The sequence below is a fragment of the Thrips palmi genome, unplaced genomic scaffold (assembly GCF_012932325.1).
Source record: "Thrips palmi isolate BJ-2018 unplaced genomic scaffold, TpBJ-2018v1 HiC_scaffold_10, whole genome shotgun sequence".
Classification (NCBI taxonomy): domain Eukaryota; kingdom Metazoa; phylum Arthropoda; class Insecta; order Thysanoptera; family Thripidae; genus Thrips; species Thrips palmi.
Window position 1 is genome coordinate 22,253,200 of NW_023144621.1, and position 23,579 is coordinate 22,276,778.

A 23,579-nucleotide genomic window follows, 5' to 3' on the forward strand; every position below is an offset into this window, starting at 1 on the left:
GGGGTGCCGCACGGGGTGCCGCACGGGGTGCCGCACGGGGTGCCGCACGGGGTGCCGCACGGGGTGCCGCACGGGGTGCCGCACGGGGTGCCGCACGGGGTGCCGCACGGGGTGGTTGGTGGCGCCTGGCGGCCCGGAGTCCCCCGCCCGGGCCCCTTCATTCTTGTCCATATTTCGAGGCGACCCGGCCCCCATGAATGCTGCAGTGGATAAAGCAGTGGCGCGCCGCGACTGGGGACTCGACGCGATGAGCCGGCAAGGGCCGTGGCAAGGGCCAGGACGTCCAGGCCCACCCGGACCTACCTCTGCGGAGGGGAGGGTCACCTCGGACCGCGGCGGGGTGGGTCCGTCCCGGTCCGTGCCGTCCGCTGCTTCGGCTGGAAAATTTGTGGAAATAGATGGAGCGCACCCGTGGGCAGCCTGGTGGCCCTGCGTGCCGCGCTGCGTGCCGCCCTGCGTGCTGGGTGTAGGGCTCGTAGCGGCCCTCTGGGGGTGCGACCCGCCCGGACCCGCCCTGCCCTGTCCCGCTGGAATCTTGCAGGAGAGCTTTGTTACTCGGCCTGCCTCTTGCTCCAGCGCCAGGCAGCGGTAACTTACCGGCCAGCCCGCGCAGGCCGGCCTTGCCCGTTTGCCTGTCTCGCACCTGCACCCACCTTCCCCACCAGAAAGGGCTTCTCAGTGTTCCAGGAACCCCAAAGCAAAAAGAGGAAAGTGTCAAGTTATTCCGCCAATTGGACGGCACTGCCAGGGCGAGTGCGTTCGATGGCCTTGGCGGCCGTGTTGTGGCCGCTTGGTTGTGGCCGATGGCCCGGACTCGGAGCCCCAGGCCGGAGGAGGGTGTTTCTTGTGCCTGGCTTCTTGCCGTCCGCCCGACGTCCGCCGCGTCCAGCTCCCGGCCTGAGTGATGGTGCTGCAGTGTAGGGGGCAGCAGGGCCGGGGCAGCAGTCGCAGCAGTGCTGCCACCCGAACCACTCCGCTAACGAGGCGCTCCGGTGTCTGGCGGAGCAACGCGGCGCAGTACCGACATAACGCGTTCAATTAGCGTCACCTTGTCTGCCGTGCCTCGCCGTGCCTCGCCTTGCCTCGCCCGGCCTTGCGGAGGCTGCACTGCCAAGGCGCCTTTCTCCCTTTTTATCAATCGGCACGTCGGCCCAGCCGGAAGACTAGGCCAGCGGTTCTCAACAAGTCCTAACCCCAAGGTCCAAAGACCATCCACCCGTTGAGGGAGTACGCCTTGGAGTGGACGCGGTTCTCAACAAGTCCTAGCCCCAAAGGTCCAAAGACCATCCATCCGTTGAGGGAGTACGCCTTGGAGTGGACGCGGTCGCTGCTGAAAGTAAGCCCCGACCATTATTTTTACCCATGTGTTACCGTTTTGACCGACTTCGCGGTGTTACTGCTCCCAAACTAAGGCGGGAACAAAGGCTTGCCAAAGGGAGGTCCAAAGACCAGCCGCACCTTGAGAGAGTACCTACGATTTCTCGCCTTGGATTGAACGCCGTGGCTGCTCAACACGTTCGCTACGGAACGACAACGGCGTTCTCATCGCTTGCCGCGACTTCCCATCCCTCTAATCTCACTTCGAAGTGAACGTGTTAAAGTCGGCCCAAACCACATTTGTGTATGACCGTTTTCTGGAGCCACTGTACTGTTATCATCGCTGGAAACTGGCCCGATGTCTCGCCCTTTGAGTGCCGTGCGCTGCGCCCCAACCCTTCGCCGCGTCCCCACTGCTCGCGCTGCTCGCGGCGCCCAGACTGCAGCTCGCCGTAACCTTTAATTGCCCATCGTGTCCTGGACGTCCTTTATTGGGGCTTCCGGGGCCGTCAACTCGCGCCAACTGCGCCGTTCCGGCGAGGGGGCGTCCTTGATGCAGTCGCCCTGGCCGAGGCCCTGGCCGCCCCCAAGCTTGTCGAGGATGTGAAGCAGACTGCGCCTCGCGAGTCAAGCGCGCTGTGTTGCCGCTCCTATCATGCATTCCGAGCCAGCCACCTGATTATTTCTCTTATTACTTTTATTGGCCCTGTGAATTGAATTCCAGCCGGCAGCGAGGCGCCCCGCATTCCCAGACGGGGAAAGAGTTCCCGGCATCCCGAGAGGGTCGGGCTGGGTCGGGGTTGACCGCGGCGCCGGGACGCAGGCACGCAGGCTGGGTGCCGCAGCCTGGACGTGGCGCCGTGGCCCTGGCTGTGGATTGCCAAGGACTCTCCATGCAAATTTCATCCTCGCTCCTCCTCGCCTTTCCAAGGCTGGCTGGCTGTCGGTTGGGTACAGCCCGTCATTCGCCCGCCTTCTTGCGTCCCGAAGACCCAGCGCCAGCCAGCCAGCCTTGCAGCCAGCCAACCGAGCCACAACAAAACCAAAACGGGACAATGCTTTTCGCGCGCTTCCGGCTCCATCATTCTGAAACTCGCACCGTTGAGTTAATCTAGTTGGTCCTCCGCGGGGCACGGAGGTTGCCTTGCTAACGAGGGCCCTGTCGAGTCCCCGCGGGGCCGACCCGCCTGGACCCGCCCCTGGCCGCGGTCCCCGCCCCAACCAGCGGCAAGCAGCGGCAAGCAGCAGCGGTCGGCTCGGTAACAATGCCAGTGTAGGCCCCGCCACCGCGCCGCGCCCACCGCGCCCGCATATCAGCAGGGACCAGCAGCCCGGCCCTCTGTTCATTGGAGAGTATTCAATATCTGGACGGCCGCCATCGGGAGGGTGAGGGCATGCCCCGCAAACTCGGGTCGGCATGCCTTCACCCTCGTCCTGGACCTGTCAGCCCGGCACAGCCCGGCACAGCCCGGCGCCGCCACCACGCAGTGCTACAGAATAAGTGAACCCCCTCGCGCACCCACACAGTCACGCTGTCACTGGCGCACGCGCACACACACACACACACACACACACGCGCGGAGTGCTTGCGCCCTCCCGAGGTCCCCTCACTTCATCCCGTGCAAGGCGTGCGCCAATCCAGGCCAGGAATCCCATAAAGAGGGATGTCTTGCGGGGTCCGCGTCCGGCCCGGCTCGGCAGGAGGCCTAGGCCTAGGCCCGCCCTCCGTGCGGCTCCGTGTTCCGGCCGAGCTCTGTCATCCGGCTCGGCTCGGCTCACGCTTGCCGCGCGCTCGCGAGCGGCCTGGCAGGCAGGCTGGCAGGCAGGACCGGGGACGACGCGACTCAAACTCCGTCCCCTTTTGTGCCGTCCGTGCGGAGCCGCGCGGTGGGAGTCGAGCGTCGCGCCAGACAGGTCGCCGAACTCATCCGGCTTCCCCCTCCACCCCTCATTCATTCATTTATACACGCTCTGCGTGTCCCATTCGGATCCGCCGTATGAGCCAAATTAGCAGCTTAGTGAGGGAGGGCCGAGGGGAGGGCGGGGCGAGACCCCCTGCCCCCGCCCCGCCCCGCCACCTCGCTGCCGACGACGGCGCTCATCGCATCGGTGCTCGTCGACCCCACCCGGCCGCGACTTCTAATCCACTGCACAGTGGGCCAGGAGACCGGTGGCGGCGGCCAAAAGCGTAGACGTGTTCCGAGCTCCAGAGTCCCTAAATGGGACTCGAACCGAACGAGTGACCCCACCAATGGATTCCTCTTCCAGAGAGCAATCCATTGGTGGGGTCAAACGTTCAGTTCGAGTCCCATTTAGCGATTCTGGAGCTCGAAACGAGTCTAGAGTTTTGACCGCCTCCACCGGTCTTCTGGCCCACTGTGCGCCGCGGAGTTTCATTCGAACGGCTTTCTGCCGTATTCGATTCGGACTGGCTGGCTCAGTGGGTTGCGGCGGCGCGCAGTTGAGGCGGACAACGCCTCTGCTTTGAGCGCGTTCTGAGGACGAGATCTGTCACCACTCAGGAACACGACACACGCATCGGACTGCGACGAGGAGTCGATCGGCACCGCCACGTGTTCGATTCGAGAGCTCGAAAGCCCGAAAGCTGTAACGGCGCAGCAGCGAGTGACGGAGCCTCAGCGCCGTGCGGGGTAGGCCGCGCCGTGACGCGCGCGTGGAGCGTGTTGCCTACGCCGCGCTCGTAAGGCGCCTTGCCGCCGTGCCGCCGTGCCGCCGTGCCGCCCATTACCATTACCGCTGCCTGCTCCAAGCGGCGGCCGAAGCGTCTCCGAGAATCATCCCGCCCGTTTCATCCCATTTTTTGCCTTGTTTATCTTTTTGAGTAGTGTCGAAGGGGAAGTAATTCTGGTGAGAGGGGCCTTCCTTCCGGCGACAATGTTTTCCTATCGGCATTAGCCACTCCGGGGAGGGGGCGGGAGAGGGCGCAGCGGCGCAGCTGTGAGCAAGTCGCAGAAAGAATGGCGTAATAGAATTGGAAATGGAGACGGATACTGTCTGGTCCTTCTTCCCCTTCCTCGCGTCCGCCATTAGATTGAAAGCAACACAGCGCACTGCTAAAAAGCACGCAGTGTCGTGCGGCACGGTGCCGCGAGGACGGGCCGAGGACGGGCCGAGGACTGGGCCGAGGACGGGCCGAGGACGGGCCGAGGACGGGCCGAGGACGGGCCGAGGACGGGCTGAGGACTGGGCCGAGGACGGGCCGAGGACGGGCCGAGGACGGGCCGAGGACGGGCCGAGGACTGGGCCGAGGACTGGGCCGAGGACGGGCCGAGGACGGGCCGAGGACGGCCCGAGGACGGGCTGAGGACGGGCCGAGGACGGGCCGAGGACGGGCCGAGGACGGGCCGAGGACGGGCCGAGGACGGGCCGAGGACGGCCGCCACGTTCTGTCCTCGCTTTTTGCGCTTTCGCCTCCCTTCCTTTCAGTCATTTATGAGGTCGTTCCCTCTTCGCCTTCGCCCCAATTAGCCCCATGTTTACTCATGGCGAAAAGAAGGGCTCTGCAAATACGCACGCGCCGCGCTCATGTATGGCCACTGGTGCGGGCAGATGCCTCCCCCACCGCTTTCGGTTCTTTTCATTTTGTGTTCAGGCAGCCGGGAGTATCCATTCGGAACGCAGACTCTTCAAATCTCGCTCTGCACTTTAATGTCCTCTTTTTTTGTCGCTGCGCGAGTCCACCGCCCTGGCGAGCAGTGTGGCGGCGACTGGGGGCAGCGCGCGCCGCGTCCGACAATTGTAACGTCGTTACCTGGAGACAAATCCGGGCCGTGACGCGAATGTGGGTGTAGCTTGCGGTGGCGTGGACCTCGCCGCCCACCTCGCGGTGTTTCAAAGCAGCCTCGTCTCGTCACAGGACGGGGCCCAGCAGCATGGACCCTTTTGCGGTGCGGTGCCGCCGTGACGACAGTGTAGGCTACGGTGGCCCCGCACAGTGGGCCAGAAGACCGGAGAAGGCGGTCAAAATTCTGGACGCGTTTTAAGCTTCAGAGTCGCTGAATGGGACTCGGAACGGACGTGTGACCCCTCCAATGGATTGCTCTCCGAACGAGGACCACTGGTGGGGTCACACGTGCGGTTCGAGTCCCATTTGGCGACTCTGGGGCTCAAAACGCGTCCAGAGTTTTGGCCGGCCCACCGGTCTTCTGGCCCACTGTGCCTCGGTCCGGCGCGGTCCGGCGAGCCTGGCCACCCTTTGTGGTGCCGCGGTGGAGTGAGCGGCGCGATGCACTGGCATTGGCCTCGGCAATGCCGGCAATGCCCACTCGGCCCACGCAATCAAGAGAATATCGAGCGCCCCCTCCCTTCCCCGCCCCGCGCCGCGATGAATACCTCTGCGGCTAATCATATCCCCGCCGAAAGGGAATTACTGTCGGCGGCGGTGGCGACTGGACGGCCCCGTGCTGCCCAGCCGCCCAGCCCAGCGAGAGGGAGCGAGAGGGCTGATCCAGACAGGGAGGGGGAGCGAGAGATCGCAATGCGCTTTGAAAATTCGTTAGTGTGGAGGGGGCGGAGGACAAAGGCAGGTAAATGTCGACTTTATCGATACGAGCGCAGAGAAGTGTGTGTGTGTGTGTGTGTGTGTGTGTGTGTGTGTGTGTGTGTGTGTGTGTGTGTGTGTCCCTGTACAGCATAGCGCCGTCCTGTCGACCGACGCGGTTCTGTGCCCTGGCGGCGTCCTGGCGGCGTCGGAGTCGCCTCCTCGTCGTCCCTCGTCCTTATCAGGGCCCCATGATGGCGATAATATAGCGCGCTCACCTCACACGAAAAACGAGGCCGTGCGCCCGTAAAGTAAATTACCAAACGACCGTCAGCGGCACTCCCTCGGCCCGCGCCGCCCCGCGCCGCCCCGCCCCGCGCAGCGCGAGAGTTTGCCAGTCTATTAGGGCCTGCTTACTCTCAGGGCGCCTCGGAGGGCTCGCCAGGGGAAGGGGAAGGGCGAAACTCGCTTGTCGCGACAATCTGCCACACCCTGCGGACTTTTTCTTTCTTTTATGATAATCTTGGGCCTCCCCCCCCCTCCTCTGGCGCCCCTTCGCCCCTTCCCCCTGCTAGTGACGGCCCTCTTTTTCCCGCCGCGCTGCTGCGCGTTGCCGCGCGCTGCTGTGCTAGGTGTGTAAGTGTTATGAGTAGGGTGAGTGTCAACTCCAGGCGGCTGGCGGGGCTGGCGGCTGAGTGGGTCGCGGGGTTGTCGGGGGCGGCGCGACGCGGCGCGACGCTGCTCGGCGCGGAGGGGGTCTTGAAGAGGTTTCCGCTCCCAGCCCGCTCTCCCTGCTGCAGGCCAAGAATGCCGCCACCCTGCACTCGCCGCGCCTGTGCGACTCGCACGCAAAGCGGCGGTGCCGCGCGCATGCCGCGTCGCTCTGTCTCTCTCGCACTCGGCGTGGGCCGTGGGGCCGTGCGTGGGGCCGTGGGGGTGCGAGAGAGACAGCGCGACGAAGCGCAGCTCGGAATCGGCCTGCTATGTGCGACCGTATCGGTCTCCTCGTTTACGATGGGGACGTAGGGGCTGTTACGCCCCGGTGCCAGACCGCGCCGTCCATGGCGTCGTCGCGAGGTCGGCATGCCGTCGGCACTCCGGGCAGCGCGTCCTCGAGGTGTCCGAGGCCGAGCCGCATCAGGTCGCCCGCAGGCTGGACAATGCCCTCGTCGCGCGGACTCTGCGGCGTCCCCAGGGCGTCCCTCGGAGACTCGGAGGTGCGAGAGAGACAGAGCCATTCGGAATGGCCCTGGTGGGCCGGTGACCCGCAGACTGCCTCGCCGGCGACATCAAGCGGCTCTGCGCGTGAATGCAACGACGTAAACTCACTTCACACTCCCGCCGGGCCGGAGCGGAGCGGGCGGCTCGTAACAAGGGCTGCAGGCCTTCCCCTTCGCCAAGGTGCTAACGCCGTAATGCCCCTCGAACGCTCGCCGCCCCCGCCGCCCCCGACGCACTTTAGCGCGCGTGATTCCCTGTCGCCTCGGCCGCCTCGGCCCGCCGCGCGATTGCCGAACAACTCCGACGCCGAAGAACGCCGCCGCCGCCGGGGTGGAGTGCCGCCGCGCCGCCGCGCCGCCCCCAAAAGGCGCCCCGCCCCCGCCACACCATTGTTCCGCCGTCAAACTTACTCGCCCCCGGCGGCAAAACACTCGCCCGGCAGCGCCGGTACCCACCCACTTCTCCCCTCCTCCCCCACCCCCTCCCGGCATGGGCCGTGGGAATAAATTTGAATTCCGACGCGCCCCCTTAGCCAGCAGGGCGGCAGCAGACTCATTCCGAGAGCCGTTTGCGTCGCTCTGTCTCTGTCGCACTCCCGGGGCGTTCCGTGTGGGCGCGAGAGAGACAGAGCGGCGGAAACGACTCCCGGAATCAATCAGCAGACCGGTTTGGAGGCCTTCCTTACCGCGGAAATATTACAGCGCGCTTGTTGACTACGCCTTTTTTTCAAGTCGCGATTTTTTTGTGCGTGGGGGAGTTTGGGCGAGCGCGCCCTGCCTGCCCTGCTCATCCATAATGTGGTCTCGTTGGGAAGCTAACGCACGCGTTGTTGGTTTGTTGCAGGCAAACTCGAGCGCCAAGTCCGTGCTGCTAGTCATTTCGGTGGCCGGCATCAAAGTATGCAGCCCGGACGGGCAGGTGAGTGCAGTCTGCCTCTCCACGCAGGCCGATCATTTTCTTGTTGGGGTGCAACACAGGCATTAATTCGAATACGTTTTATTAATTTTTTGTGCTTCTTTTGCAGTTTTTGCATTTTTTTCGTATTTTTTTTTTTGCATGGCTCAGGAGGCTGATTTATCTGGTTGGTCTGGCGGTCCATTCCGTTCCATCGGCTGCTCCGCGCTGCTCGGCGTCTTGCTGCTTCGCTGCTTGGCGGTTCCAGTGTGTCGGCCTGTCGGCCGGACGCAGACTACTGCACTACTACATCCACACGCCACGCCCCTTCCTTCCCGGGCCGCTCTCTCTCTCTCTCTTTTCTCTCTCTCTCTCTCTCTCTCTCTCTCTCTCTCTCTCTCTCTCTCTCTCTCTCTCTCGCTCCCTTTGTCCGGGGGTATCTACATGCAACTCTGTCGCGGCCTTCTGCTCCTCCTGCCAGCCCTCCTCGCCGAGCTGGGCGTCGTGCGCGCCCCGCCCCGCCGCGCCCCGCCCCGCCGCGCCGACTCCGCTTCTTGGGCCATTCGGCACCGCAAGTGGACCTCACTTCCGGCCCGAGTTGCGAGTGTGGTCCGTGGCGCCTGTGTAGCCTCGTGGCGCCTCGCTGGGGAGGGGGAGGGGATTGGCCACTATGATCGCGGGGATGTTTTTTACGGCCGACTCCGCCGTGCTCGTCGACGGCGTAAAGTTTGTCCTCCGTATGGCGGGCTGTGGGACTCGGTGTGCTACACTGTGGCGGAGGCGGAGCGAGGCAGGGCGACGAGGCCCTGGTCGGCGTCGGCCTGCCGCCCTGCCCTGCACAAACCCGGGCATTGGGTGAAGCTCGGCGCGGATTAGCGGGCTGTTTCGTCGCCGGCCTTCCCCTAAAGCGTCGAGGCTCCCTGGGGACGGCGGACGCAGCGCGGACGCGGGGCGGACGGCCGCCGCCGGGCATCGGGCGACGACGCCGGCACTTTTCATTTTATTCAGGGGCGTTGAACGGCCTAGCCAGGCCGGCACGCTGTTTGTCTTTTCGCTCTGTCTCTCTCGCCCTCACGGGGAGTGCCGTCTCGCCGTCTCGGTGCGAGAGAGACAGAGCGAGGATTTCGCTTCTCGATCGACGAATCGCCGCCGCGGAAGCCCTGCCAGCCCCGTCAGCCCCGCCAGCCCCGTCAGCCCCGCCAGCCCTGCCAGCCCCGCCAGCCCCGCCAGCCCCGCCAGCCCTGCCAGCCCTACCAGCCCCGCCAGCCCCGCCAGCCCGCCAGCCCCGTCAGCCCCGCCAGCCCTGCCAGCCCCGCCAGCCCCGCCAGCCCGCCAGCCCTGCCAGCCCTGCCAGCCCCGCCAGCCCTGCCAGGCCCGCCAGCCCCGCCAGCCCGCCAGCCCCGCCAGCCCCGCCAGCCCTGCCAGCCCCGCCAGCCCTGCCAGGCCCGCCAGGCCCGCCAGCCCCGCCAGCCCCGCCAGCCCTGCCAGCCCGCCAGCCCCGCCAGCCCCACGGTCTGACGGTCTGACGGGATCAATGGCCGGCATGCCAGCGCCACGCCGCGCCTGCCATCGTTATTCCACGTCACGCCGAAAAAGGTGGCCGTGTTTTTCTTGTTTCGTTTTCTGATTGGTCGCCGGCCGCCGATCGGGGGAAGCTCTTTCGCGCCGTCCTCGTCGGCACGGCGCGGCACGGCGCGGCAGCCAGATCAAAGGACCGAGTGATAAGCGTCCTGGCCGTGGAATCACAAACAGCGCAGGACTGGCGGGGAGGAAGCAATTCTGTCGATCGCGCATAATTGGGGACCTTCCCCTTCCCCACAGTGCAGCAGCGAGGCCGCCGCTCCTTCACGGCGACCACTATGCGTCTCGGCCTGCCGCCCCCACCTGCCGCTGCCGGGTGTCCGGTCTCCCCGCTGCGCGCGCTGCGGTCCTCTCCCCGTGGCTGGTCTGTGGCGCCTTTGGCCTTCCCGGCGTCCAAGTGTCCGAGGTGCACGTTGGGCGCCTTGCCGCGCTCTCCTCCATCCGGCGCGGTCGCGCAGCGCGGCGCAGAGTGAGTCGGCCTGTCTCCCTCACACTCCGTGGGCGTCTCGCATGGGCAGAGTGAGGTCGGTCGCACTGCTCTCCGAGACCCCTGTTCTGCTGCCTGTACTGTACTCCACGGCCGCCGTGGCTTGCGCCATAGCGTCGGCCAGGCCGAGGCGCCGGGGCCAGGCTGCTTCTCGCTGCTGCTCGTCGCTCTGCCGCCGCGCAGCTTCTTAATTCTCCCGGGAGAATTCCTCTCTTATTTTGCCATCCCCTCGGGCCGGCCCGGGGCTACGGGACGGGGGGAGGGCGGCCCGGCGGGGGGCGTGCGCCTCTTGCAGTGGCGGGGCGCGGCGGCGACGAGGACGGAGACGCTCTTGTTTGACACTAATGGGCGGCCGCTGTATTGGCAGCGCCCCTCCCCTCCCTTCCCCTCCCTTCCCCTCCCCTCCTGTTGCACCCCAGCAGCACCTCTCCCCTCCCCTCCCCTCTCGGAGTCATTACAGGTGGCTTATTAGTCGCAGCCACTCTGCGGGACTGACTGCGGTGCGGTCGTGCAGACTGCCTCGCCTCCCCCCCCCCCCCCCCCCCCCCCCCCCCCGCGGTCCTGGAGTCTGCCGAGGTATAATCTGTTTTTTTCGCCCTCCGCGCCCCTCCTCGTATTTCGGTGCGCAGTGGCAGTGGCAGTGCGCCCTCTCCAGGTTGGCAAGCTGCTTCTGCTGCTCACGGACCTCGTTCCAGTTTTGTGTTTGGGTCTTGTCTCCCTCCACCCCGTTGAGTCCCTCTCCACGTCCAGCGCAATACGAGTATCACCACACACAGTGGACCAGAAGACCGGTGTTGACGGCCAAAATTCTAGACGTGTTTTGAGCTCCAGCTCCAAATGTGACTCGAACCGACCGTGTGACCCGACCAACGGATTCCTCGTTTGGAGAGAATTCCGTTGGTGGGGTCACACGTTCGGTTCGAGTCACATTTAGCGACTCTGGAGCTCAAAACGCGTTCGGGGCTTTTGCCGCCTCCGCCGGTCTTCCGGCCCACTGTTGTGCGCCGCCGGTCTTCTAGACGTGCGGCACGATTCAAAGTCTTCATCGTCTGCCGTGACCAGGGCCTCGTGTCGCCGGTTTGGCGCGACGTCGTCGCAAGGAGCCTGCCAAGGGAAGATGTAGGGGAAGGCAAGCACACAGGGCGGACCGTGGAAGTGACGAAAAGAGACGAGCACAGCGAGGAAGCACGCGACGAACGCCCCTTTACAGTGTGTGCGAAGCGCGGCGCTGATATTTGAATGAGATACGTCGCGCGCAGGTTCGCCCGTTCTGCGTCCGCGGCACATCCATATCGCATCGGCGCCGCCAGGCACCACCTCTGTAAACACGCCGCTCACGCACACAGACGCACGCGCGCACGCACGCCGCGATGGCGCTGTTTTTCCGCTGAAATCGAATCACTTGCCTGACGCGGTGACGCGGGCTGGATGCCATCTCTATGCGAGAACACGTTTCCGATCGAGCGACGACGCGCACACTGCGCCGCGCTTCCCCCGCCCCCGCCAGCCCCCGCAGCCCCCGCCTTCCGCTGTCGTTCCCTCCTGCAGTCCCCACCGCCGCCACGGCTGCATCCAACATCACAACAACACGGCGACAGTGTGGTGACAGTCGGACAGAGCCGCCCAAAAAAATGATGCCGCGACGTGATGTTGCTAATTATTTGCAGGCGCAGTGCGATGTCAACCAAGTGCAGCGAAGCGCGGTCTCGTGTTCCGATCGCACTGCCGGCGTCGGTGCCGGCGGCGTGCTGCTGTCCCCGGCGGCCGGTCGGCCGTCTGTGTGCAGTGCACTGCAGCGCTGCCCGCGCCGCTCGCATCTCGTCCATAAACCATAACGAGGCACTTTGGGGCGTGCAAAGTTTATGAGGACTGCGATGTCGTGATACTGCCTCCCCGCCCCGCCGTCGCGCGGAGTGCGGAGTGCCCGCGCATTGCTTGTGCCGCCCTGCCGCTCTGCAACGCCACGCGTCTTCTTGTTGCAGGGGGTCTTGATGGCGCACGCGCTGCGCCGGATATCCTACGCCACGTGTGAGCCGCTGCACGCACAGTTCAGCTTCCTGGCCAGGGAGCCGCGCGGGCAGCTCAGCCTGCAGTACTGCCACTCGTTTCTCGCCGGGTCTCCTCAGCAGGTAAGCTTCCTTCTTCAGTCCGCCAGGTGGTCTGGTCGTCGGTCGTCCACAGCACTAGTGCGCCGGTAGCGCCTGCCGGGCAGCGGATCGGCAGCCCAACCAGCACGGCCAGGCCGGGCCGGGCCGGCGCCTGGGCCGCAGGCAACCCAACGGACGCGGACGACGCCGCCCGGCAGGAGGGCCTCCCTTCCGCCACTCAGGTGCGCGCGTTGCCGCCGACCAGGCGCTCCGCACCTTGAACTTGAACAGCACCGCCACCGCCAGCGTGCAGGCCTCGTTGCTCCCGCCAGAAGGCCGAGAAGAAGGCGAGGGAGGCCGTCCTCACGCTCACTGCCCATAACTCACGGGTCGCCGCCCCACGCCGCCGTTCGGCCGCCCATTGATTTTCTATTACGCAAATCGTGTGCAAGTTTACGCTGCCCTGGTTGGCCGTGCTGGCGGCAGTGGCGGCGTTGGGCGGCGTGGCGCCCCCCACGGTGTGTAAGCTGCTGGTGAAGTTATAAACTATCGTCAGGCGCGGCGCGCGGCCCCGGGGGCAGCGGGGCGCCAGAGCTGCCCTGCCCCCTCTCTTCCCTCCCCTCCCGCGTGCCCCGCGGAAAATAAAGTTAATGTGTTGGATGAGCGAGCGGCGTGGCCTTTTGCATATTCCGGGCCGCGCAGTGCCTCGATGGAGGCCTTGGTGTTGTCGGCGGGCAGGCCGAAGCCGCCGAAGAGCGCGGCGTAATAGGTGGCCGTCGTGACGAGACGAGCTCGCCGCCGCGGCTGACTGGCCGCGGCACACGGGCCCCAAGTGTGCTCGCTCGGCGCGCGTCGTCCGCGCAAAACGGTCCGCAAAAATCAACTGCAAACAAGGAACGAGCGCGGAAACATGGCGTGGCGGGGGCCTCGGGCCTCGGCGGGGCGTCCTGCAGACAAACATCATTAGGAGCGGGTGGGGCGGTTCGTCCTCAGCGCCACTCGCCCCCACTAACGGGAGTCATTACCTGGAGGAAAAGGAAAGGTCCTCTCGCCTGCACGGCCTGCGCGGCTCGCTCCGAAGCGCCGAGCCTCTCGTCGCTCTGTCTCTGTCGCACTCATGGCGCGCTCTGCAAGGGAGCGAGAGAGACGGAGCATGCTGTTCAGACCAACTCGGGCACTTGCAGCGACTCGCCGCCCCGGCCGCCACTTTTGAGGCAGGCTAACTGAGTGATGCGGCCGGGGGCGGGGCGGGGCGGCGGATGCGGGGGCGTGCGCGGGGGCGGAGGCTGCGTCCGCGCCCAAGGCTTCCAGGGGGTGTGTGCGTGGAGGCCTTGAAGGCCTCAAGGGCTGTAGGGACACGGCGTTCCGTTTGGCCGGCTGGCAACAGGTAGGAGGGGCTTTGCTGGCTTTGCCCAATTAATTCTGACGAATCTGACCATCTTCAATAAAACGTAATTTGTACCTGCCGGTCGTGGGTTACACACACACACAGGCACGCACGCATGCACACACCTCAACCCGCCGATACCATGATTATTATCCGAGTGTATCTGGAATCCGGGAAGCCAGCAGCTCCGTGTGGCGGTTCGGTTCGGTTGGGTCCTGCTCGCCCTGCTCGCCGTGCTGGGCACAGCTCTGCTAGCCCGCCCCGTCGCCCCTCGGCGCGAACTCACGCTCCCAGAGTCCATCCTCGGTCCCTTCCCTTCCTGCGGTCCAACCGGCCAGCTGCCAAACAATTTTTCCGTGTTTGCGCCGCGCATGCCGTCTACATATTGAATCGCGTTGCATTTTTGATGCGGGCGGCAGTGGATGTTGCATATCAACGCATGCTGCCAAGTTTGGTCAGCCAGGAACGCCGCGGCGGCGGACTCTGGTTCCGCATGGCCGCGTTCGGCACGGCGGGCCGCATATCGTTTCGAACGAAAAATGCGCGAATCATCGCGTTGCAGCAACATTGCCGGAGCACTGCATTGTTGCACACCGAGGGACGCGCATTCCGTTCCATGCCGTTGCATTGCCTGCCGGCCTGTTGCGGCGGGCTGCTGCCTTCGCCTGCCTTCGCCTGCCTCGGCTCATCGGCCTGCAGACACTTACCCGCGAGTTACGGCGTGCGGAAACACCTCGCCGCTCAGTCCGAACCGAACGCTGACTCCGTGAATCCGGTGCTCTGCCTCGCTCGCACTCCTGGGGCCTCCCGTCGGGGTGCGAGAGAGAGAGAGACACTGCCTGCTGCTCGGTCGGGGTTTGGCGCGGTGTTTAAACGCCCCGTCCGCGGCGCGGCCTTGCCAGGCCTTGCCTTCCCGTGGCCACGCCACGCCAGTACCACGCCAGTACCACGCCAGTACCACGCCAGTACCTCGCCAGTACCACGCCCCCGTAAGTGAGCGTGCCCTCTGGCCCCCGGTACTTAGGGCCATACGGGCCGTGAGTCATGCCGCGTGAAGGGCGGGGCGGGCTGTGGGAAGGACTGCCCCGCCGGCCGGCCCAGGACCCAGGACGCCGTCGTAGAGAGGGAAAATTGGAAGACGTTTGACGTCACGACGCGATAAAGACTTATTTTTCACCCGCGAGGCGCGGCCCGGCGGGGCGGGGCGGCCTCCTTTGAAGTCCCGCGGGCGGGCCTGGCGGGCCTAACGACGTGTTTAGATGATTTGCCCGGTGGCTGCGTGAGGCCCGGTCCGCGCCGCGCCGTGCCGAGCCGGGTCGCGCCTGCCGGTCACTGCGCCCTCTCACACAAGGACCTGCACGCCGCGGAATGGCGCACTGCACTGCCAACGCCGACTCCGCTATTTTTTGCGCAGTATTTTTGTGCGAATCTCGCTGTGCCGCGGCGCGGATCGCGGCGCGGATCGCGGCGTCCCGGATCGTTGCTTTTAGTGCTCGCGAGAGGAAGGGGCACGGAGCAGAATGGTATGGAGCAACGGATCAGGCCCAGCGGCATAGGGCCGGCGAACTACCTTTCGCGGCGGCAGTTGGTGCTTGCTCCGGCCGCCACCGCGCGGCGCTCGCGTCGTTATGGCTCTGCCCCGGCCGCTGGGCGCCTCTGCCGGCCACTGTGAGGCATGGGCCGGGGACGGTTTTTCGGCTGTAAGTCCTAAACCGTTCAAATTGAATGGGTAGAGTAAGCGAGGCGATTGTAGGTCTCAGTCTAAGCTACAATCCGCTCGCTTAGTATACCCCTCTAACTGCAGCGGCCTAGGAGCTAGGACTAAAAAACCATCTCCCGCCGGCAGCTCCAGGCCCCATGGTCCATACTACAATTTCAAAATTCACAAAAATATAAAACAATCCAGTTGCTTTCAATAAAACTGCATAATTGCGTCTCGGTATTGCATAGTTTAATTGTTATCAGGACATAAGGCCATAACAGTGGCTGCATAGCCTTTTCGATTTAGAAATCAAGAACCTACACTGTGGCAAAAAGCTACGGAAAATTCTGTAAACAGCTTGTGGTAATTCTCCGTAGGCCCCTTATCAATATTCTCCGTAGGCTCTTATAGTATTTTCTGTAGGACCGCACAGTATTCTCCGTAGGACCGCACAGTGATCTCCGTAGGACTATACAGTCTTCGAGGTCCTACGGAGAAGACTGTGCGGATTTACAGAGAATACTGTGCGGCCCTACGGAGAATACTGTAAGAGCCTACGGAGAATATTGATAAGAGGGCTACGGAGAATCCTGGCAAAAAAATTAACAGGATTTTCCGTACCTTTTTGCCACAGTGTATAGTAATTGACGTAACTTAATTTGTAATGCCTGGCTCAAAAGCTTTGGCAAGCGAGAAAACTGTGGGAACCTAATAAAATTGGCTTCAATTTAATAACTGTGCTTGAAAGCATAAAGTAGCATTATACTCAGATTTTTTGAAAAATAAAAAAATAAAGAATCATTGACGCTTCATGTGCTATCAGGCAATACTTGAAAAGCAAACGTAAAGTCACCTTCTGACTTCATCTTTAATGATTTCAGTTTTAAGTCACGACAACTGTACTGATTTGTTTCAAAAGTCTTCATTTTGACTTAAGCTTTTAAACCAGGCATCATAAAGTAAATTCCGTCAAATATCATGACTACTCGATTTCTAAAACAATGTGCATTCCAGCAATTGTAATGACACCATTTCCTAAACATATTTTAGCTGAACAATATTGAACCACAATCATGCAATTTAATTAGAAATTAATGGATTGTATAATGTTTTTCTTTATCTCTAGAGAAAAGCATAGACAGGGGCTGGGGCCTGGGGCTGCCGGCGCCGGCGGGAGATGGTTTTTCAGTCCTAGCTCCTAGGCCGCTGCAGTTAGAGGGATATACTAAGCGAGCGGATTGTAGCTTAGACTGAGACCTACAATCGCCTCGCTTACTCTACCTATTTAATTTGAACGGTTTAGGACTTACAGCCGAAAAACCGTCCCCGGCCCATGCCTCACAGTGGCCGGCAGAGGCGCCCAGCGGCCGGGGCAGAGCCATAACGACGCGAGCGCCGCGCGGTGGCGGCCGGAGCAAGCACCAACTGCCGCCGCGAAAGGTAGTTCGGTTTTCGTGCATAGCTGATCCTCCATACCATTCTGCTCCGTGGGAAGGGGGCTCGGCGGCGCGCGAAACGGCGCGGCGGTGGTAAAAACGCCGAGCAAAACGTGCGGGGCGGGGCGCGGCGGGGCGGGGGACGTTTAGGTGAGGATGTGGGCGAATATGATGGCGGCGAGGATGGCGCCGCAGTGTTCCCCGTGATGTATGTGCTCGCTGTTTCGCCGGCGACAGGGTTTGGCTCCCCCCGCTCTCCTGACTCCACGCCGCAATCTGTGCAAGTGGCGGCCCTTGCCCTTCGGCCCCCAGTGTGCTGGCCGCGCCGGCCACCGCACTGCTAGAGAGCCCTCGGCACCGACTCGCCGCTGCCGGACCAGTCCGGAACGCGCGCGTAGTCCCTCGCCGTCCTCGACGGGGACTTAGCGATCCGGGTAGTACGGCAGCACGGCAGCAGGGGGTGCTTTGGGTACTACAACAACCCTCACAGAGCGCTCTCCGGGGCCCGGGGCTCAAGCGAAGCCGAACTGCGCGGCGCGCGGCGCCATGGCGGAGCACTGAGGCGGGGAGCAAGCACGCCGCCTTCCCACTCAGCGCCCCTTACAGCGGAGCAGCAGTGTGCTGGTGTGCTCGACCGACTGCCAACTCCAACCCCGTGCCGCAGCCTGCGCAGCCAGCGCATCGAGGACCGAGCGCAGGCTGGCGCAGGCGCCCTCACACAGACGCACTCACACTGGTCCCAGACGGTTCGCAAAGGAGGACATTGGCAGTGCAGTCGCGGACCGCGAGCAGAGCGAGAGACGCCGCCGTCGCGGTTTGGAGTCCGCGGCCCCGCGGCCCGACCCATGAATGGCCGCGCCGGGCCGTGCCGGGCCGGGCCAGTGGAGGCGCAGTGGGGGCAGTATCGGCCGGATCGCATCGCGGCGTCGCGGCTGGAGAAGGAGGCGCTGGCGCGGCTGGAGCGGCTGGAGCGGTGACTCACCGGCCAAGCCGAGGGCCAAGCCCAAGCAAGCCGTGGACCGGTACGGCGTGTGAGAACAGCCCGCCCCCCAGAGAGTCTGAGAGAGAGGGCCTGCCCCGCCGGTCGTGAGGCCGGTGTGGCCGCGGCCAGGCAAAGCCGGCCGAAGCGGCGAAGCTCTCCGCGCGCCGGCCGGACTCCGGGAGGTCTTCTCCGCGGCGCCGCGCGGAGATTGATTCGCTCTGTCTCTCTCGCCCCATACGGAATGCCTCACGAGTGCGACAGAGACGCTTGCCGCGCCCCGCCGTTTCTTTTTCGTCCTTGGTCCCCGCGTGGCGGGAAACGGCGGGAAATTTCCCGCGCCGCGTTGGTCCTCCCCCCTCCCTTCCCGTGAAGGAAGCGCAGTGGAAGTGGAGGGCCGCGTTTCCCGTTTTCCCGCTTTCCCGGCGCTGTTTTTCTGTTTTCCTCTTCCGGTACCAGCGGGCCCTCATAAAGTCTTGCCCTGCCGGCCGGCGTGGCGTGGCGGGGCGTGGCGGGGCGGGGCGTGGCGGGGCGGGGCGGGGCGGGGCGGGGCGCGGCGCGGCGCGGCTCCGGGGGACGGACTCCCCTGACAAGTGACTCTGGCCGGACCACGTCGGCCGGATAGCTTTCCGCTCTCTCCCTCTCTCTTTCTCTCAGACCGTCTCTCTTTCTCCCTTCTCTCTCTCCCTCTTCCTCTCTCACTGACCGATAAATCGACCCCCACCCCGCCCCGGTGATTCATAACTCAATTAACTTGGCGCTAAGGTAAAGTGAGGAAAGCATTATATCTTCGGTTCTTAATACACTTTCGGAAATCGGAAAGTGCGCGGCGCTGCTGGTAAAAGTTAAACAACTTACGGGCGTGGACTGGGTCGTATTTTGGTGGCGACGCTCCCGTCGGCCGCGGCGTGGCGTTGCGCCCCAGCGCCCCCCGCTGCGGCTGGGTCCAACGACGGACGGCCGTGTTGTTATGACACGACTCATTAAATGTTTCAAGGTGTGCGGGGCCTGGCGCGGCCTGGAGCCGCACAGCCGCGCTGTTATGGATTTTAACTACACTGTGGCAAAAAGGTACGGAAAATCCTGTTAATTTTTTTGCCAGGATTCTCCGTAGCCCTCTTATCAATATTCTCCGTAGGCTCTTACAGTATTCTCCGTAGGGCCGCACAGTATTCTCTGTAAATCCGCACAGTCTTCTCCGTAGGACCTCGAAGACTGTATAGTCCTACGGAGATCACTGTGCGGTCCTACGGAGAATACTGTGCGGTCCTACAGAAAATACTATAAGAGCCTACGGAGAATATTGATAAGGGGCCTACGGAGAATTACCACAAGCTGTTTACAGAATTTTCCGTAGCTTTTTGCCACAGTGTACTTTTTATTTCGTCGAGCGGAGACTTGGCAGACAGGCGTGGCGTGGCCTGGCGTGCTCGCTCCAAAGACAGCGACCAGGAATGCGGGGCTGCAGGGACTGTACCTCGGCGTGCTTTGCGGCGCAGCGCGTACCTGGTCGCAGTGCGGACTGTACCTCGGCGTGCTTTGCGGCCGGAGTGTACCTCTGGTCGCAGTGCGGACTGTACCCCACTGAGACGGACGAACGGACGCAGCCCTGTGGTTTGGATCGAAAGCGGCCTAACCCTATTACCATGGGCTGTGCCGTCCCGGCCGTCCCCCTTTCACCTCTCTCCGATAACGCAATGGCGATGCGCGCCGCGCGCTGCACGCCCTGTGTTGTGTTGAGGCACTTCCCTTGTAAGCTTATCGGGCCGGGGCGGTACGGAGTACGGCGGTACGGCTAGGCCCCCCGAAGCAGCCGAAGCAGCCGAAGCCGCGGCGTCCATGGCTCGATGGCGCAGCCCCTCGGCAGCCCCCTCCCCTTTTCCGATCCGCGCTGCGAGGGATGGTCTGTGGATGGTCTGGCCTTATCGCCCCGTTTCCAGCGAGCAATTATTTCGAACCGCTGTTAAAAAACGCTACACCGCTAAAGCAGTGATACGCGCGAGATTTGAATCAACCTCGTTCTTATCGCTCTCGTTCTCCTCGCCGTCGTGCCCCCCAGGTGGCTTTTAGTGCCGGCCACACGGGCGGTCTCTTGGGCGTGGAGTCTCGACGGGGTCGTGTGCAGTGCAGTGACAGTGCAGTGACGGTCTCAGGCGAGTCAGGCCAGCCCGCATTGCCGCGTAGTGCGCGTAGTGCACGTGCAAGGTGCTGATGGTCGAGCTGCCGCTCTCTGCCCGCCCCGCGAATGCACGGCACGGCCGCCCCCGCGGACTGCAGCGGCGTCTCCTCTCTGACGCCGGGGCGCGGCGGCCGCGGGTGTTTCGAGGGCGGCTGAACTGTTGCCGCCCTTCTGGTGGGGCGGGGCGCGGCGGGGCGCGGCGGGCAAAGCTTTAATTAAATCCCCGGTGAGCGCCGGGCGGCCATTGTTCCCACGCAAAGCCGAAGCTGCAGCGCGATAGGGCTTTGCTTTGCCAGTGATCGCCCTGCCGGCCAGCCCCGCCAGCCCCGCCAGCCCCGCCAGCCCCGCCAGCCCCGCCAGCCCCGCCAGCCCCGCCAGCCCCGCCAGCCCCGCCAGCCCCGCCAACCCCGCCAGCAGGCTGTTCCTGAACAGCGCTTTCCGTCGCCCTGTCTCTCTCGCGTGCGCACGGGGCGCTCCATGAGTGCGAGAGAGACAGAGCGACGGGGCCGCCCTGGGCGTGGCGGCAACGCGCCGAGGCCCCGGCCGTTGCAGTTTTGATCAAGCCCATTCAGGTGCCATTGGCGTTGGTCCGCCTGGCCGGGCTGGCCGGACAGCAGACAGCACTGAGGAGGACATCTGCGCCCTATTCACGGTCCGCGCCGCGCTGCTCCGCTACACTGGCGGCGTCTTTGGCCCGGGGCACAGAATGGAGGCTGGGACGAGGGACGGGGCACGGCACGGGGCACGCCGTCGCCAAAGCCCACCCTTGCCTCCCTTTTTAATGGACAAGGTGCAGTCCATCGTCCATCACCGAGTCCGACTCGCCGTCCCCGTGCGGTCGCCGCGTCGCCGCCGGTCAGCGCGCCAAATCGAGACGGGACGGGACCCAGTGGCTGCCATAGTACCAGCCCTGCCGGCCCTACGGGCCCTGCCGCGAGCCGCGTCCAAATGGAACGCGTCCGCCTGCGGTCTAGTTCCGGCCGCGGCGCCGCCCCGCTAGAAAGCGCAGGCCCATTCCGAGAGACGCTTTCGTCGCTCTGTCTCTCTCGCACTCACACGGCACGCCCCGTGAGTGCGAGAGAGACAAGACGTCTCTTGGAATCGGTCTGCAGGACGCCGTCATGTCATTAGAGCGCCGTTCGCGGCCATTCCGGGACGGCGGCATCGTCGGCCACGTCGCGGAACGCGGCGAACGCGGCCGGCAGGCTCAACACTGCTTTCGTCGCCGTCTCTCTCCCGGCTGGTAGTGCGAGAGAGACAGACAGCGCGATGACGGACAGTTCGGAATGAGTCCGACTGCCCCGGCCAGGCCGCGGCCAGGCCGGCCACACAGCGCGCGCCGAGCCGGCCGGCCGGTGTTCCAACCGGCGCGGCGCGCGGGCCGCGGGGCCGCGGAGTCTATCCTGGATGTCATGTCAACACGACGGCGGTGCGGCGTTGCGGCGGTGGCGGTGCACTGCGAGCCAAATCCGAGCTGAATGCGAATGAATGCCGTTTTGAAAAGGTCCTCCTCGTGCACATTCACCCAGGACTCCCTTTTCTTGTGCTGCAGTGTGCTGCACCCCAGGCTGGCGGGCCGGGCGGCCAGGCCCTCGAAGCGTCCTCCCGCTGCTCCTCCTCCTGGAGGAGGGTCTCTTCTTGTGCTTTCTTAAAAAACATTCACCTCGGCGACAAAGGGCGTCGTCGTGGAGTGGATGCGGCGTGCGGTGACACCCTGGCCGACACGCTGCTGCAGCTGCCGCATGAAGAAGAAAGCGGTCATCGAGGAGAGGGAATCGGCGAGGATCGCGCGACCAATATTTTCGTGTGTCGCGTCGTGCGGGGAAATTGATGCTCTCCGGGAGACTCCATATTGTATCGATCGGGTCCGGGGATGGCGGTGCCTCGCAGTGCCTTGCAGTGCCGTGGCACTGCCGTGTTACTGCCGCCTTGCACAACACGGGGTGGTGGATGTTCTCACGCGAGGTGCCCCGCGCGTGAGTGTGTGTGTGTGTGCATGTGTGTGCGCGCGCTGCTCCCCTGTCACGCCATCCATGCATGCAGCCTCGGTTCGAGTGACCGGCCAAAGCGACCCGGTTGGCTACGCAGAAGTGTGTGTGTGTGTGTGTGTGTGTGTGTGTGTGTGTGTGTGTGTGTGTGTGTGTGTGTGTGTGTGTGTGTGTGTGTGTGTGTGTGTGTGTGTGTGAGTGTGTGTGTGTACGTCTTTGTGCACTGAGAATGAAAAAGTCATGATCAATACCCAATTTTGGGCGAGGTTTACTTTCTCACCTAAATTTGGGCGAGGAACGTTTCCTCGCCCAATTTGGGCGAGGAAAGCTTCCTCGCCCAATTTTGGGTGAGGAAGGGTGTATCAGCTCCCTATATAGCACCATAGTATTATGACCCAAATTTGGGTGAGGAAACTTTCCTCACCCAAATTTGGGCGAGGAAAATTTCCTCGCCCAAATTTGGGTAATAAAGAATTCCTCACCCAAAATTTTAGTCATGATTATGACTCTTTCATTCTCAGTGTGTGAGTGCGCGCATCACGAAGAAGGCGGCCTAGAAGACGACGAGCTTGCCCGCAGTTGCGACTCCTCATCTTCATCTTGGTCTTGCCCGCGTGTTTGTTCGTGGTGTTGGCTCCAAAGTGTTATACTGGCGCGGTATGGCGGGAATGCGCTTAGTGTGTGTGTGTGTGTGTGTGTCTAATTAGCAGCAGCGCTCCAGTTGCAGCCCGCATCGCTATCGCCGCCAACGCGGTATGTCTCGCGCGGTGGCAGCGCGTCAGGTTGTGTGGATAGGCAGGACCAAAACGGCCTGCTGCAGACTGCAGGCTGCAGGCTCAGGCTGGAGCAGCGGGGGAGCGACGAAGCCTGGAACGCGCCGCGCCATGGCTGCGCCGCTCGCTCGGACGGGCCGCTTGGTAATTCCAGCGAATGCACCCAGCCTGCCCAAAGGGCCCCAGGCTCGGCCCCAGGCTCGGCCCAAGGCGCCCAGGGCAGGGACCAAAGGGGGACCAAAAAGAACAGCGGCCGAGGCAGCGGGGCACACGTACCTCGTATCTCTGTGGTCATCGGGGGACCCAAACATACTAGTGTACACGAGATGAGATGAGCTCCCCGATACACTGTCCCGGGTCGCCCCGCTACCCTTGAGCGGCCCCGTCCCCTTGGCCCGACCTCGGCCCCGGTAGGGCCTCGGTCCTGGACATGCCCCCCAGCAGCCACTGCAGCCACTGCAGCCGGCACCTGCGCCACGCGGCGACGCGCACCTGCCCTGGACGGCCTCGGCGGCCTCGTGATAAGGTGCGGAGGGAACGCGACCCTCGCCGACGACGCCGAGCGGTCGAAGGAGCTGCGCCCTGACGATGTTGTCGGACACGGCCTGGGACACGGTCTCGGTCTAGGGCCTCAGGGCACGGCCTCGGACACGATCTCGGAGATGGCCCTGGAGACGGCCTCGGGCACGGCGACGCCGACAGACACGGCCTCGGACACGATCTCGGAGACGGCCTCAGCCACGGCGCCGTCGCCAAAACGGGGCGCCGGTAGCCGCAGCCGCCTCGGCCAAGTGCCGTGCGACCGGCCAGTTAACCAGTTACGCGAGGAAAACACACAGAAAGCAAACTACTAACACGGGGATTATCTGGTGCAATAAACGGCTTTATGGGCGCCAGAGACTCGCGCAGGGCTGTAAAGCGCGATCCTTACTAGACAGCTGCAAGGCAGCGGGCGCGCGGGCGAACGTATCTTCGGCGTGTGTTCGTGGTTTTTTCCATTCGCGTCGCTCGTTCGCTCGCTATGTAACCTAACTTGAACTTAACCTC

General features: G+C 63.8%; 1 protein-coding gene across 1 annotated transcript in view; it reads left to right on the forward strand.

The window, feature by feature from the left end:
- The window catches only part of LOC117645969, a 121,643-nt gene that overhangs the window by 53,451 nt on the left and 44,613 nt on the right, over positions 1-23,579 (forward strand). The window contains exons 4-5 of the mRNA XM_034386548.1: positions 7,883-7,957; positions 11,984-12,130. Of these exons, the coding sequence (XP_034242439.1) occupies positions 7,883-7,957; positions 11,984-12,130 (222 nt within the window). The remainder of the gene's footprint in view (positions 1-7,882; positions 7,958-11,983; positions 12,131-23,579) is intronic.